Source organism: Thunnus maccoyii, chromosome 2, assembly GCF_910596095.1.
Source record: "Thunnus maccoyii chromosome 2, fThuMac1.1, whole genome shotgun sequence".
In the NCBI taxonomy this organism is placed as follows: Eukaryota; Metazoa; Chordata; class Actinopteri; order Scombriformes; family Scombridae; genus Thunnus; species Thunnus maccoyii.
Window position 1 is genome coordinate 36,811,033 of NC_056534.1, and position 18,072 is coordinate 36,829,104.

At 41.3% G+C, this 18,072-nt stretch overlaps 1 protein-coding gene across 2 annotated transcripts in view; it reads right to left on the reverse strand.

The window, feature by feature from the left end:
• The window catches only part of rhbdl3 (rhomboid, veinlet-like 3 (Drosophila)), a 60,517-nt gene that overhangs the window by 18,750 nt on the left and 23,695 nt on the right, over window positions 1-18,072 (reverse strand). For both annotated transcript variants that reach the window (XM_042429362.1, XM_042429368.1), the window contains exon 2: window positions 3,104-3,262. In XM_042429362.1, the coding sequence (XP_042285296.1) occupies window positions 3,104-3,262 (159 nt within the window). The remainder of the gene's footprint in view (window positions 1-3,103; window positions 3,263-18,072) is intronic.

Here is an 18,072-nt window from a genome sequence, read left to right on the forward strand (position 1 = left end):
AACCCAGGATAGTCGCAAGGAAGGCAGCGCTTCAGTGTGATGTATGAGAGAGAGTCAGATAAAGAGAGACAGATGGACAAAAAAAGAAAGAGAAAAGGCATAGATGAGGAAGAAGCAGCAGGGGGGAAAAAAAGCTGAGAGCTTATGCAAAGGAAGAGCGACAGAGGTAAAAGGTAAAGAGTGAGAGAAGATGGAGGGAGGGAGGAAGGGGTAAAGAGCGGGAGTGAGCGGTGATTTGAACGCCGCCTGTGACAGAGAAGTGAGCAGGCAATTACTGACAATCACATTGATGGAGGAGCTGCGGTGCAAAGGAGAGATGGTGCAACAAATAAACCCCTCGCAGTTTGTCTCTGTCTGTAATGGCCCACCTCCTCTCCTTTCTATTCTTCCTTCATTTATTCCCTCCGTCGAGGCAGAAATGTACCAACAGAGACCAGACACCACTGATTAACCTGCTGGAATATTTATATCACTTTCACTCAAGTTCCCATATTGACCTTAATCCTTTGATCTTTATCTTCCAGACCATTAATGTCTGCCCTTTGAAAATCCATTATCTTGTATTTACATGCTTTACATTCCTTTAGATATTCGTATCATATTTATGGGCAACATGGTCAATTTTTCACAGAACTATGGGTGCACATGTGAAAGACTCCTTACAGATAACACATGAACATTTAGCCTTTAATACTGGCTCAAAAGGAGGTGTTCACTCTACCAAACCTCGGTGTAACCTCTAACCAAAAGCCTTATGATTATTTTTCAATTGATAGTTTAGTTTATAAAATGTCTACAAATGAAAATAGTGAAAATCACATTTTCAAAAACTCCAAGGTTCAAATTGTGGATTTTTTTCTGCCTGACTAACTGTTCAAAACCAAAAGAGAGTCAACATTTACAATTATTTTTAAAATACAAAAGCAGCAAATCCTCACATTTTTGAAGCTGAAACAAGCAAATGTTTGACATTTTCCCTGTTAACTGACTTCAAGAATTATTATTTTTTATCAAAATAGTCTTTTCAGGACCAGTTCATTCATTACATATTACTATAGGCATGAATATATGTCAATTTGTTTATTTTTCAATAAATCCTTTAACAGATTAGTCTGAAAACTGCCAGGAAATAATGGAAATGTCCATTAAACATCTCACAGCCCAAAGTGACGCGCTCAAAAGCTCGTTCAGGGTTTTGGACGGTGTAAAACCCAGATATATGGGAGTAGTAGTTTGAAGGGCACAATGCATCGGCAATGTTTTAAGATAAAGGGAGACATTTTTCTGTATAGTTTTTAATAAAAGGTACAGTTTAAAACAGCTGAAAAACACCAGCATAATACAAAAAAAGCCCTATTCTTGTTGAGTTGTTGCAACTACATATTTAATTCAATATTGATAAATCTAGTGACTATTTTCTTGATAAATCAGTTAATTGTTTGGTCTATAAAATGTCAAAAAATAGTGAAAACAACATCACATTTTCCCGACTCATTTTGTCCGACCCAACACAGTCCAAAACCCCCAAATATACAGAGTGAGGCAGCATCAGAGAGCTGCATCCAGCAAATGTTTTTTTTTTTTTAGCACATATAAGTTAACTGTTCACATCATTACCATAATCATGAAAACACGTCACATCGATCTTCCATTCTTTCTTGTTTTCTTTCCTGCATGTATTGCTCTCCGTGTTCAGCTTCTGTTGTGGCTGCATCCATGAATACATAAACCATTGTGGAGGGGGCACACACACACAATAGTGACTAAGGAAAAAAAATGTGAATGTACAAACAGATACTTGCACCCCATTCCTCTCTGTCTCACTTCTAGTAGCACACCAGCGCATACAGCGTGTCGCGTGACATGAATGGACCAATTGGAAACCAACAGCAAAAGGCCCTTTTGACATTTTTCCAAGCTTCCAACAAGCCCATTCCTCACCCACTGTATCACACAATAAACAACTCCGAGGAACAAGAGAGAACGGGAGAGATGGACATACTCACTATCACAGACAACAATGAATTCCCTACAGTCTCTACAGACGCACCCCTCACTCCCACCCCTCAGCCACCCAGTAGTTATTGTTTACCACACAGATACTCCCACACCAAGAGGACGTCACACTGTCGTGGGTCAGCGGTTCGGCCTCCCATGAGGAACAGCAACAAGACAGTGGAAAACAGAAAATGAGAATTTTATGAGGCAGCAAGCGCAGCTGGAGATGCTTGACTGAGACCTTGGACAATCAGCAGCAGGCAGCAGTTTGAAGGAGAAACTTAAAGTGGAGCAAGGTGAGCGTTAGAGGGGAATTTATCACCAGACAGAGAGTCATTTCCTATTAGAAAGACTCTCCACTCTGTAACTGAGGTGATCTTGGAATATTGCTTCTGAGACTGGATGTAAAAATGGAAAAAAAAAAAAAAGTTTGATGTGTGACCAAAGTGTAGATAATGGAGACAGTGAGGTTTCTAGACACACAAGCAGCTCTAGGTTGGTCAGTCGCTCCACCACTTTGGTCAAGACTGAAATAAGTTTTAACTATTAGATGGATTGTCATAAAATTGTGTTGACATTCATGATTCCTGATCCCAAATTCTCCTTTGGCACCTTCATGAGGTTGACATTTTTGGTTTTGAGTGAAATATCTCCAAAACTACTGGATGGATTGCCATGAAATGAAACATTCACACTCCCCTCAGGATGAATTGCAATACCTTTGATGATCTCCTGACTTTTCCTCTTGTGCCAGCATAAATTTAAAAACTTGAATGCGTCAAGTACTTTGGTTTATAACTACATTCCTGCAAAACATTCCCATCAGCCTCAGCTGTACTTTGGGTTAAGTGCTGATTAGCAAACAGTAGCATGCTGTAAGCATTGAGCTCAAAGCACTACTGTGTCTACGTACAATACAGTCTATGGTACAGCCTCACAGAGCTGACAGCAGAGACTCTTATACTAACATGAATTACAGATTGACCAGAGTTTGAGATGGAAATTTAAACCTAGATGTAAGTGTGTGGGCAAGAGGTCCTAATAAACTACTGATTTCTGCTTAATATTGACGTCAGCGAGTCCATAAAAGGTTAAAGTATCTCACCAGGTTGACAAAGTCTTGGTAACAGATCTTTCCATCAGCGTTACCATCGGCGAGGGCCAATAGGACTTCTAGTTTGTGGGGGTCAAGCTCAGAGCTGTGGGTCGCCAGCAGGTCCCTGAACCGCTCGGTACTGATGAAGCCCGAATTCTCTGGGTCATACTGCAGTTGAACACACACATAAACAGATCATGCAAAATGATTAAGACTTTATATCATCTGTCTAACTGAAAGGATATGGATGTGTTGAATAGAATAGACAGGAACACTTCAAGGACATCTCCACTTCAAGCAAACTAAACTAAACGGTCAACAGTATCTTACAAACACAACACACATGCAGTGTATCAAATAAGCACCAGATCCAAAAAAAAACAAAACATGTGAAGTTCATGAGCTGTCAATATCCCCCAGTGCATAATTTTCTGTGCAGCCAAACATCAAAAGCCAAAAAGCCATCAGCAGCAGTTTAGTCATAGTTTGAGCTCCTTATGAAAGAGCCCTAATTGCTCGAAAACGGCCCGAGAGGCAGCAGCAACTTTTAACAGCTTTGGATTTCACTTTGAAACGACACTGAGCGCCACATTTAACCACGGGCTGTTTTTTATGCATATTCACAGCCAGAACAGAAAAGGCATTCAAATATGGCTTAAAAAAAAACACCAGAGATATTCTAACAAAACCTAAATGTAAATTCAAAAGACCTTCAGAGCAGTGATTACTTAAAGCACTGAATGTGAAAAGAGCTTCGCACGTCGTTCTAAAGCTTTGTTACCCCTGACATCATCTTCACACTGAATAGCTGTAGACTTCAAATCTGAAGTGGTGATTTATAATTAAACTGCTACTTATAAATATGAAAAACTATACATTTTGTTTGTGTTTGATGTTGTTAACTTCCAAGAGAGCAATGATAGAGGTTTGCAAAGGCACTCATTACTCTGTTTCTAATGGAGTAGACTGGGTTGGAATATACAGTATTTAGGGCTTGAAAGTTTGATTTGAACGTCAGGTTGTTTTGTGAGTGCAGGCAGAAGAAAGCTGCTACTTCTCAGTCTCTATGCGTCTGTGTGTGAGTGTACTGTAAATGTAACTGTGTGTGTGTCTTTGAATCCGTATATTTGCAAATGTACGTGTGTGTGAGAGTAACCATGTCCTTCTGTGTAAATACAGTGAATCCATGCATAAAGATGTGACATTCAGACAAAATGAGCCGTCTGCCAGATTCCGACACCCCTGAACCAGAAATAGAATAGTGCCTGTGTACATGCATGCATGAATATATGTGTGTGTGTGTGTGTGTGTTTGCCATATGCTGGTGTTGGCAGACGCTGAGTAAAGCCAGTCTGGCAGCAGGTGCTCTATGCTCCACCAAATGACAACAGGGAGACGAGGTTTTGGCTCTCCCTCATGTTGTTTTTCACAATGTTACCTAACAGTGATAAGGCAGTTTTTCCCCCTGTTAAGACGACGGTTGTCAGTATACGTTCCACTCAATGTCATCTGAGATCTTACTGTAATAATCAAGTGTATATTCACACTTGGCTGAAAATTGATTTTATGCAGCTTCTGTGGTTGCAGTTAATTAAATGTATGTACTGATTTTTGGCACGTTTAGCTTCCTTAATAAGTGATATGTGAGAGGATTATCTCCATAATCATCCGTGCCTTTGGCCGATAACTCTGTCTGGCAAGCATGCTAATGCAGTATTAGGTACTGTATATTAAGTTTTAAGAGGGGATATGAGATGGAAAGACTCTTCAGGAGTGCACAGATTGCATTATTATACACACGCAGGGTCTCTCAGATGAGGTGAACGTTAGTCTGCTCTGTTGCAGAGGGACACCTGCCTCCACTAACACTTTTATTTACTTGTGTTACTGGAACAAAAAGAAGAAAAACCAGAGAAGGAATATTTCATCACAAGTACCAAAATGTAAAGATGAAGGCTTTGTCTGAAATCACTTGCTATTTACCATACATGTATTCTGCACTATGTTTAACGTCTGACATTTTATTTAGTGCTCTCAAAAAGAGTCTGTGACATTTACACTACTTTCTGCTAACAATCCCACAATGCAATCCACTGCATTTTATATATGTAAAAATTACAGAGGTGCCACTCTGTAGCTGTCTGTGATGATGCAAAATGATTATTAGATAGATAGATAGATAGATAGATAGATAGATAGATAGATAGATAGATAGATAGATAGATAGATAGATGCCATTTGTGAGAAAATTGTCAACTTTTTTAACGTTTTTTTCCCACTTCACATTGACTTCACAGTTACAGTACGGCTATTTAAACTAGATTCTGTCATGACGTGAGTATGTGACAACTTACATACGTGTACTTATCTGGTGTGGGAGATGTGGTGTGACTGGATAAGGAAAAAGTAATCATTGATCACAAGTGTAACCAACTGGTCTAAATGTGTTCCATCTGCCTCATGACTTCAGACAGAAGAAGAGGAGGAGGAAGAAGGTACAGAAATAATTTCTACAATTCCTCTTAATAAAGTACTAGAGAATATATTAACAATTCATCTTTCCAACAATATTCTATAATAAGAAAAAAAATAGAAGTTAACTCAAGACTAGGATAAAATTTGCACTGCAGAGTCCAACATGTACACAACATTGTGCCCTTGAATGCACACGACACACCAAAACATCTTTGTCTCTCTCTCTCTCTCTCTGTCACACACACTCTTGATGCACAAATGTAAGAAAAGCTCTACTTTACAGAAAGAACTGACCTTCTCTTGCAGTAAATCAGCCAGTTTCTGCCAGGACATTTTGTCATGATGAAGTAACGTCAGCCAAAGCCCGTCTCACCACGCAGTGAGTGAGCGAGACAATATGTTGTGTGTGAGTGTGTGTGTGTGTGTGTGTGTGTGTGTGCGTGTGAGCCCCTGTCATATTGTTTGTCCCAGACTGTGCAGGGTTATTCCCAACCAGGACTAAAGGATTACAGTCCAATCCAAGACCCTCGCCACACACCTCCCCCATCTCTCTCTCAAACACACACACACACACACACACACACACACAACACACCCCTAAAACCCCAGTCAGCCCCCTCTCACCCTCCTCGCTCCGCCCCACATAGAACACCCCCTCACCCTACATTCGTGCCCCGCTCTCTCTTGACTATCACACTTTCTCCCATCACTTTCTCTCTCTAAAGCAAACATGCAAGCTCCCTCACAAGAAAAATAAATAGTTCAATAAATGTGGCTGTTATCTCTCCAACTGTCACTCCCAGACGCAGGCAGCCATACATTATTTTCCTCTCACACACACACACACACACACACATACACAAACATTCCCTGGCTCCAGTTTGCAACACCACAGGCTTCATAGTTGAGTGAGCACTCTCTGAAGTCAACAGGCTGGCTGCTGGGGTGGAGCTGCAGAGGGACACACACTCAACAATGGGCCTCTGATGGCAATTTCATGCAAGGTTTACCCAATCCCTTCACTCCAATTAGTGATCATTTCCTACTGAAGAACTGAAAGGTCCACACAGAGAAGGACATTACATGATACAAGAACTCTCCATCCAAACTAAAAATGGCACATTTTAGGATTTAAGATTTAAAAATCTCATACAGGGCTGCAACTAACGATTATTTTCCGATTATAGTTTCTGTGCAAAATCCGAATTTCCCAGGGCCAAAGTTGACATATTGAAATTGCTTGTTATTGCTTGATATTTTATTTATTTCTTGGTCTGATATTCAGATATTCAGGTTATTGAATTTACTCTCACAGAAGTTGAAGAAAAACAGAAAATATTTATAATCAGGAAGCTGGAACCAGAACATTTTAGGCATAATTTTCTCAAAAAATAGTATCAAAATTGTTGCAGAATAACTTGACTGTCTAACTGATAAATCAACTAATTGTCTCAGCTCTACTCAGTCGTTTTGACCATGTTGCTATTATATCTCTATCTTTTATTTATTTGCATTTGTAATAAAATGTTCTAAATGTCAGAGAACTTGTGAGCTCCAAGTGAAAATGTGGTAAAAAACAAAACTGGAGATGCTTATTTTCTGGGTCACAACATTACTGATACTACAGTGCATATAGACTTGGATGAGGGGAGGTTTTGGGTAATGCAGTGCTTACATGCTGGTAAGTATTTAGCTTGTGCATATAAGAATAGATTGTGAATTTAACTTAACTTTTATCCGAGGACGTTTTTATTTTATAACTATGTTATTGTCTGTGCTCCCTGGGGCTTATTTTTGCAAACAGCAAAAAGAGTGTGATGCAAATCCCTCAGATTAAAATAAGCACACAGACACACCACACACACACACACACACACACAAACACACACACACACACATATACTGGTGCAGACATAATACCACAAAACATTCACAACCAATAAGCTTTCATACTGAGGGCTTCTCCGTAGCCTGATGTCAGTGCAGAGGAGGAAAACTGCAGAGGGTGGGAGGGTGTGCAGATTGGACACAATGCAAGGCTGTTTGTCTTCATCCTCATTTTCATAAAGCTGAATATTAAGGAACAAGAGGGTAGGCAGTTTGTATGGGTCAGAGAGTTTACAAAGTATTGCAGTTCACAGTTTGTAAAGAGAGCCTGGAGAAATGAAGCAGCCCAGGCAAACAAAATATACAAAAGGCTACAGTGAAAAATATAATCAAAACAACTTAAAATCTGCTGTTTGCAAACAGCAAAAACAACGTGATGCAAACTACAGACTACAGAAACCACCTACGGTTTAACCTGAGATGCCAACAACACAGACTCATACCAAACAGCCTACGTCTAGGTTCTACGGTGAAAGGCCACAGAGCTGGAAAGAACCTAGAGAAGGCACAGAACCAGCTAATGAATGAGAATGAGTGAGACAGATCAATTTCATCATTGAAGCTTTGAATAAAGAGGCTGACAGCTTACTCCAGATATTGAAATCACATCTGCCCAGTGCAGTCTTGAAGAAGGTCACTGACTTCATTGAAAAGGCATAATTATCTCAATACGCCAGAAGCAAGGAAAGACAGACATGAAAATTCCAAAACCTAGAGTCACGAGCCAGCGATACTAAGAAAGCTGAAGAACTTATCTGGATGCAAAAGAAAGATAATTCCATACTGGATGAAACATACGACAGATGAGTGAAAAACCTGTCAAACAGGTAACTTACCCAGTTAGAGCAAGATGTCCTAGCCAAAGGATTAAACTTTTACCAATAGTTGACATCATCACAGCAACAGAATCAACCTTACAGAAAAACAACTTAATGGAAACAGAGGCCGAACAGCTCAGGTTGAAGGTATCGGCGGCCCATTCCAATGCAAAGGCACCTCCTTTTAACCTCACCATCCAGGAAGGGAAGGCTGTGATGTCACTGAGCAAGGACCAAAACATCACCATCCTACTGGGTGATAAAGGAAGATGCTCAGTGGTCCTAAACACAGCAGACTACCAGGCCAGGGTCACCACACTACTCAGTGACACTACTACGTCTGAAACACTGTGGTTAGATCCCACCAGTGGATTCAATAAGAACAAGAAAAAGGTTATAGAATATTTACAACAGCTACAGAAGAAGTAAACCATCAATCACAAACAATATTATCAGTTGTATCCTGGAGAAGCCATCCCATGCATGTATGGGCTCCCCAAGATCTGCAATGAAAGAGCCCCCATAAGGCCCATTATCAGCAGCATCAACTCAGTTACTTACAACATTACCAAACATATCTACTGTCTTAGCCCCCTTGATTGGTAACACTCCTCACCATATTCAAAACTCCATGGACTTTGTGAACATGGTTTGAGGAGGCCCAAGAGAAGAAGCACAAACACCTTAAGGATATACTTAAAACTCGTCCCCCAACTGGACCTTTGGGAAAACAGCCACAAAATCCAGGAAGAACTCCAACACTGCCAGTGGTGAAGAAAAGAAGAATCAATGCAACAACATCATCCCATACGTGTCTGGAATATCTGAGAAACTCATGAGGATTTTCAACAAACACCACATCCCTGTGTTTTTCAAACCCAGAAACACACTAAGACAGAAACTGGTCCTCCCTGAAAGACTGCAGACCCAGACACAAGAAAAGCAATCTAGTGTATGCAGTCCAATGCAGTGAGGAATGCACAGACTTGTATATCAGGGAAACTAAACAACCAATTAAACAAACACATGGATCAACACAGGAGAGCCAATTCCTCAGGTCAAGACTCTGCAGTTTACCTAAAAGATAAGGGACACTCTTTCGAGGACAACAACGTACATATTTTGGATATGGAGGACAGATGTTTTGAAAGAGGAGTGAGGGAGGCTATCTACATCAAAGTAGAGAAACCATCCTTCAACAGAGGAGGAGGTCTATGACACTATTTATCCCCCACCTATAATGCTGTCCTGTCAACACTTCCCAGGAGACTTAACAACCATTTACATTTGACCTCATGTGACAACTCCAACGACTGTCGTTTACACTTGGCCTCCGGACTCCAATAACTCCAACGACTTTCTTTACAGCACTAACAAACCAATGACTTTGATAACAACCCCGCAGAGCTTAAATACCTGGGGCACCCTGCCAGTTAGTTAGAAATGAAGATGCCCCTTAGGTGAGAGGTGAAATGTCTTCAAGTATCTACATCCAAGTCCAGTTGCCCTCGATTCAATGCTCCTTGGATAACTTAAAATTTGATTTTATATCACCTTCAGGGTGACAGACTGAGCCTTCATGAGCGTCAAAAAAAGTAAGAACCATCTTGTCCATAGAAGATTTAGTTATGGAGAAAATTGGAAAAATTGTCTGAGTTTCTTACTCTCACATTTGGGCACACCTTCCCATTCACCTGAATAAGAATCTGTTTTAATGTCGTCTTCACAGACCTGAAAACGTGGCTCAAAATGCAGTAATTTTCATGACTCATTCTTTCACCTTACCCATGAATCATATCCACTGGCACAAGCCATTAACCTGTTTCCCTGAGTTACATGCACCCATCAAATCCCTTAAGACTAAGAAAAAGAGGGAGGTTCTGCAGGAGGAGGTTTAAGAGTATTTGATCAACTTCACCGCTGAGTCTCAGCCCTGTCTGATCTCCAGCACTTCCAGTGACCTTTGACATTTGACCCAGACTGGTACGGTTCACTCTCCATGAGCCTTGAACTGCTGTCTGGAACAGTGAGCACAGGCTAAGTGGAAGAAGGAAGTCAGGGACATGAATGGAGAGAGACCTGAGTTGATTAAGAGAGACAGTGAGTAACTCTATCCTATATCCTGGCCTACTAACAGCAAACTGGTGGCCACACTCAAATCCTCTTACACCTCTTTATCACACTGTATTAAAGAGCTGATGTAGTGAATGCTGACGTGTTGTGTGTGTAGCCAAAAAGTGCTTCAGCAGTGGGACAACATTACACTCTCATGTGCATTTGTTTGAATTCCTTGAAAATCAGCCCCATGTGAAGGAGATCTTGGGGTCTTGTTCACGAGTGAGGGTAAGATGGGGCGTGAGGTTGACAGGCAGATCGGTGCAGCATCATCAGTAATGTGGGCCTTGTACTAGATCGTTGTGGTGAAGAAGGAACTGAGCCAGAAGGCAAAGCTCTAAATTCAGTCTACGTTCCAACCGTCACCTGTGGTCACAAGCTTTGGGTAGTGACTGAAAGAATGAGATCATGGATACAAGCAGCCAAAATGAGTTTCCCGCGTAAGGTGTCTGTGGTCAGCCTTAGAGATAGGGTGAGGAGCTCAGAGAGCTGGAGAGAACTCAGAGTAGAGCCACTGTTCCTTCGTGTCGAAAGGAGCCAGCTGAGGTGGTCTGGGCATCTGGTAACCTCCCTCTGGAGGTGTTCCAGGCACGTCCAACTGGTAGGAGGCCCCAGGGCAGACCCAGAATGCGCTGGAGAGATTACATATATCTTCTGGTGTGGGAATGCCTTGGGATCCCCCAGGAAGTGCTGGAGGACGTTGCCAGGGTGAAGGATGTTTGGGTTACCTTACTCAGTCTGATGCCACCGCGTCCTGGTCCCGGAAAAGCAGCAGGAAGTGGATGGAATGGATATAAATCAGTGCAAAATCTTTTTTCTTTTCTACTCTATATCAGTCCAGTGTCACCTTTCAAAAACTAGTGTGTGCTTCCATGCCAACTTTTTTTGGAAAATACAAGAAAGGGCACAAACAAACAAAAAAAAAAGATCAGTAGCTACACTGGTGATGATACATTTGTATCCAATTTATGCTGCGTATACAGAAAATGGAACCAGATAGCAATACCATTTCAGACAGGATGCACCCTTGGAGCTCTGCAGGAAGCAGCTCACACTGTACCATGTAATCACGAAATGTTGGTATTGAATTGGTATGAATACTTTTGCTGCAAGTTATCCTGTCTGTCACTCTCCAGTCAGTCTTTCACTCTTTGCTGTCTTATACATAGTAAAGAAAAAATGACATGAAGGCAAATTGACAAGGCAGGAAATTGAAGTTTCATCCCCTTTTAAGTGATCTAATTTCACACTGGAAAGTAATACAACTCATGCATGCAGTATGAAGCAGTCATTCAGCACCATAACATGTGTGACCTGCCTCATTTGGATGCAATGACACGCAGGATATCAGCAGGTGGAGCTTTCTCCCATAGTTAGTGTCACTCTCTTCTAGCAGAAATGCTGTGCGAAGTTAAGTTGCAGGTTACCTGGAATGACAGCAAAGGTATGCTGGTGGACAAGGACATAAGCAGTAAACACACTGCATTAACATAAACCTTGGCTGCTGCCTGGGACCTCAGTAAAGATTTCTAATGCCACACTTTTAAATAATAACACCTCCCAGGCTGAAGCAGAATAACAGGCATGACCATGGTTAATCAGCATGGCAACACGCGTGACAGGACTGGCAGAGGGTGCAATAACACGTGTAACCTAAGCAACAGGAGCTCCAATAGCCCTTGAGTTACTGTATGGTCATAATGATAGAGGGGCAGCAGACAAAGGACTGCAGTAGGTGCCCAATTGCATGTGTGAGTAAGTATGTGTGTGGCTCTTTGTGCGCATGCATATACTGTAAGTAGTCGGAGGGAGGAAGTGCCAAAAATAAACCTGCCTTTGAGATGCAGAAGACTTACATTTGTTTGTTATAAACAAGCATCAGAGAGGAGAGCAAACTAACTCAATCTATCAGTCCACAAATGCTTACAGTATATTTCACAACATAGAATATATCCCTATATTGTTATTATTATTATCACAAAATTACATTCCTAGGAAACACAGTCAATATAAATATAAGTCTGATGCTACGAAGCTGTGCTCATCTCAAATATTTACTTTACGCTATGTACTATTTAAAGTATTAAAAATGTATTGTTATAAGACAGATTCTCTGCATACTATTATAGCCCTCTTCAAGTTAAATATAGAGCCTGTCCAGCAGTATAATTACTTACAATTCTCCCACAAAGTCAGACAGTGTGCACCGCTGAGTTGTTGCTGTTATGAAGACTATGCAATAAAAACAGCCTCTACCTGCTCAATCTGCTGACCCACAGACAAAACAAGATATTAGTTTGTCCAGACACTGGTTTATATTCTACAGTGCATCAAACATCTAATTAAAAATACAATAGTGTCCTACAAAAAACCTTGTAGAGAAAAGAAAAAACCTTGTTTTACAGTAAAGGTGGTAAGACTTGAAGATATTAAGGCTCTTTTGGATACTTTCCATATTGGCCAGCTACTCAACTTTCAATTCATTTCTGTACAATTGCAAGCCTCTAATTTAAAGGCTTACTATGAGGTGATTGGGTATACCGCTACGCATAAAATCTGTGATATTGTATGAAGGCAGAGTAGCCAAGACAGACTAATTACCTGTGGCTGACATTAGAACAGCCAATTTGATGAGCTTGCAGGGTCTCCTAATGGCTTTCCCCCTGTTTCTTAGTCATATGGGTTCCCCAACTTGATTACAGACTGCAGGCTTTTAGTGAACTCAGAAATACCCTTTTAACATGCAAAGCATGTCTGGATAAGACTAAAAGTTTGGTAGAACCAACCAAACAGTAGGTATTTGTGACTGTAAGTAATACTATAATTAATAGAAATGCACACGTATGTGCTCCAAATGGGATTAAAAGCACTGATTGGCACATGAAAAATTAAAATCACCCAAAGTACGGAAATAATCCAGTCTGAATGGGGCTTTGGTGCCTTGTGTAGGGCAGGAAAGGGAAACAGTGGCAGGCAATTAAGAGCATGCTTGTTAACCAATTAATCAATTTACACTGATTAGTGAAGAGCTACATTCTGCTTAGGAGGAGGAGGGGAGTTCCACACACACACACTTACATTTAGAACTCAACTACTAGCAAATTAGACTTCTATAGTACTTCACCATAACTACAGTGTTTGCTGTCAAGCAGTGTAAGACTTAGACAGTTCAAACGCCTTAAAAAATGTCTTCTTCTGAGCTGCAGTAGGGGCTTCAAAATGATACTTAAACCATGAATATTAAATCATTATACCAGTTGATCAACATCCTCAGTTACTGATCAACAGTCTAATCTTAATCTTCATGAATAAAAAAGGGCAACAAGGGCTACATGTTCATGTTACACCCACACAGGTGTTCTCACTTTTGCTCGATTAGACCTCTACTCAGAACTGTAGGAGTAGGTGTACACACTGTACTTAATTGACAACTGCTAATTAGGGTCATAATGCTGTATATTTAGACATCAATTTAGATATATGGATACCTTTATTTAGACAGACATTACAATTAAGTCTTTAAAAGTGATCCATTCTTCAGCTTTTATACTATTTTTGCCTGTGGGCATTAAAACAGAGTCCTAACATATTGTACATGTTAATACACACACACACACACACACACACACACACGATAAAACCTCATACACAGTTATTCTGCTTCCCCGTGCTTCCTGAACACAGAGCCTGCATATTCCCTTGATACGCGGCAATTAGCAGTTCTAATAAAAAGCCAGCCTCGTTAAAGTGGGAGAAGCTCGTTAGTCTCCCCACTAATTACACTGAAGCACCAGGGAGGACAGGAGAGACCAGGGGCACTTCATTCACTGGCCATCACTCACACACACTTACACACACTCCTACATAGCAGGTACAATGGAAACACACTCACCTTCTCATGTTAATCAAGCTTTTCAGACCGTGGCCTTGACACCAGGGGGGTTTCCTCTGTGAGATCTTTTTCTATCTTTGTCTATTTCTCTCTCTCATACACACAGACACACACACACACACACTCTTTTGTCACATTATCTGACACAGCTGAAAGAGTACATTATCAGTGTTATTGGCCACCGTAAGCTGGGAGACGCTATGTGGTTTTGGGGCGTATCATCGGTCCCGATGGCGGGGACTCGACTCAGTCTCATTTAGGAGACTAGTTCAGGTTGAGAGGATCCGACAGCTTGGCTCTGAATGGGAGGGGCAGGGCAGTGATAGAGTGGTGAAAAGTCAGACCCTGTGACTGACAGCTGACATCGCCCAGAAGAACAGAGGCTATATTCAGAACTGCCTACTACATACCGACGACAAATAATAGCACGGCTAATGGAATTCCACCGCTATTGTGTAGCAAGTCATAAATGTGGGTTTTCATGATTTACAAATGTCAAAAATTGATTTTCTAAATGTTATTTACTAACTTGATGTTGACGGACCGAAAAAGGTGGAACAATGAACTATGAGGGCAGTGCAGTTCCCAGACAGTCTACAGTGCACGCATGTTAGAGTTATGACCGTTCCAGCGCTTTGCATTGTGGGACACAGTAGATGAAGTAGACTGGTCAGATGCATACTGTAAAATTGTGTGACATCCGGGTTTTTGTTTGTTCATTTTGGTCGAATCAGTACATACTGCGAGTATAGTTAGTTAGAGTCAAGCCTGTGGGGTAATCCAACATCAAGAATTGAAATCCTGATGTCAGTGAAGGTGTGTGTGTGTCCAAAGTCACTCCTTTGTTCACCTATTCACTACTCCCTCTATAACAGACCCTCAGTTTACTCAACAGTGAACAGTAAATTGAGATTCCAGACACTTATTTATCATCGTCATCACTGACAGTTGTGGAGATGCACTTAAGTAATTTTCACATCTGTAAAATGCAACATTGTGGGATTGTTAGCACAAAGTGGTGTACATACCATGAACACCACTTTTTTTCATTCTAATGTAGGATTTTTGAGGGCACTATGTAGAGCATAAATTACACACTTGCAGTTCAGACACTCAAATAAAATGGTGGGGGGTTAATGTAGTGCACTACATAGCTGCTCATGAGTCGTGACGAGTCTCTCCAGTAACGTGCTCGGTGAACATTGGCACAGTGGGTAGAATAGCAGCGAAATATCTCTGGCAGCTGCATTGGAGCTAATTTTGGGGGTAAGTAAGTTGTTTCTGTCAATCTGATGAATGTAAGTCCAATACTCACTCTCTTTTAGCTCTGTTTTTCCTCTCTATCAACTCCTGGGGGAAAATATCTGGTTCTTTAGCTGCTAAATGCTCCATTACGTTGACCAGCTAGTCACTAACTGTGTCTGTTGGCCATTTGGTGCTGAGCTGGTTGCAACCGGACATCTAAACATTGAGCTGAAACTCGCTATAAAGCTCCGTAAAGCCGAGGGGACCGTAGGGTCGATGAAGGTTCATCACTATAAGCAATGCTTCTGAAATTACTCATTGTGATTTGATACATTATATTAAAAAATATCAATTATAGCCACTTTAACTTTGACATAATTGCCTTCGTGTGAACATGCCCCTGTACATCTACTTTAAAGGACCAGTGCGTAGAATTCAGTGGCATCTAGTGGTGAGGCTGCAGATTGCAACCAACTTAATACCCCTCCCCCTCCCCTTCCGAGTGTATAGGAGAACCTATGGTGGTTGCAAAAAGCATGAAAGACCCTCTCTAGAGCCAGGGTTTGGTTTGTCCATTGTGGGCTACTGTAGAAACATGGTGGTGCAACATGGCGAGCTCAATGGAAGAGGACCCACTCCCTATGTAGATATAAAGGGCTCATTCTAAGGTAATGAAAACACTATTTTGATTTTCAGGTGATTATACACTAATTAAAACAAACTTATGAATGTTATATTCCATTTCTGCCAAGTCCGTTCCACTAGATGCAAAAAAAATTCTTCACACTGTACCTTTAAATGCAATAAAGATGTTTTAATAAGACCGACCTGTATGAACTGAAAGTGTTGTGAAGCCTTGCACAAACACACACAAACACACATGTAAACCCACACAGTGGTCAGTGTAGCTTGTAAGATTAAAGTGCCACGTTCATGGAGGTCGATCTGACATGAGAAGGTCTAATCTCCACCACAGTGTGGGTCTGACCTGACAGCTCCCGGCTCGAGCAGGCACTGATGCTGACAGGGTACCAGTCAGTAGCCAGTGGGTTGTTTCATTGTTCTCTGACAGAGAGGGAATTCAGAATTACCCACACAAAAGCAATACTGTTCAGAGAGAAAGAATGAAAACGATGCAGGAATGTTGCAGAATCCATTACAGAACAATACAAAAGGGAGAAATCTCAATTCTAATTTGTGTCTGTGTGTGTGTGTGTGTGTGTGTGTGTGTGTGTCTTCCTGTAAATCTCAGAAGACATCTTTTTTTTCTACAGTGATGAAAACAATGAATTCAAATTGACTTGTGTGACACTGAAACTTGATGACTCTTTTCAGTCCGGCTGCCACTCACATTCTCACTCCTCTTCTCAATTTCATTATCATCTAAGCGTTGAAATTGAACTCTGCCTGCGTTTTGACTACATAACAAATTTTCAACTCAGACAAACACAGATGGGCAGATCCAATACCTCCCTGCTCCTCCCAGTGAGATCCCCTGCTGGTGTCACTTGACAGCTGAGTGACACAGCGACAGCTGAGTGGGGTGGGATACGAGAGGGAAGGGATGTGATGAGCCGCCACGATTTCACACCATTAATTACCCAGACATCACCTCTCCCATCACATAGGATCCTGCAGGAAAAGGTCAGCCGTCTGGCTTGCATAAAGACCAGCTCACCATGCATGATACGGCCCCCGCCGGCCCAGCCAGTGCTCTGCCCACATCACACTTCAGAGACATGACTAATGCCTCAACAAGACTTCTAATAGCCCCCAAAATGCCACAGCACTGCCTGTTAATGTGGCCATAAACAACAACTAGACTCAGAGACTGAGGCCAAGGCCAGAGACAAATAAGGAAAGAGAGGGAAAGACGGAGGGAGGACAGAAGAAAAGGAATAAAACAAGGAGTAAAAGGCATTAAGGAAGAAAAAAGCAAGGGTAAAGGATTAAAAAAGCACTATGAAAAAGAGGAGATGTTATAAATAGATGAGGTAATATATAGCTCGCCTGTACACACTTGGGAGCAACAGTCCTGCTTGAGCTCAGGAAACTAAGGATAAATGAATGGATAGGTCCTAAAACAATAGTCAGGTGCCCAAATGAACATTGACACATCCTCCCTTTATAATGCACTTTTAGATTTGGATCTTCTAATAGTCGTTATGATCAGGAGGAATGATTACAGCAAGCAAAACCTGTTTCAGAGTTCATATGGGCACCTGACTAGAAGCTGCTATTCAACACTAACTATCCTGCTGATTTGTCATCTTCATCTACAATGTAAGCTTTTAATAAGATTTAAGAAATACCAAGACTTTATTATTGTTATTGGAGAAAAATAGCAAAGACAGCTGGACAGAAATAGAACCGCTACCTTTGATAGGATACCCTTCAGCTGGGCGCCGACCAAGTCAATTAAGCAACAATCTGAGTTAGCATTCATCAGCAAGATCAACAAGCTGAGAGAGGACCTCGCTCATCCCAGCACAGCACTCCATTATAATGCGCTTTCATTAAACAGCAGCTCCTCCAGCGTTTCCTCA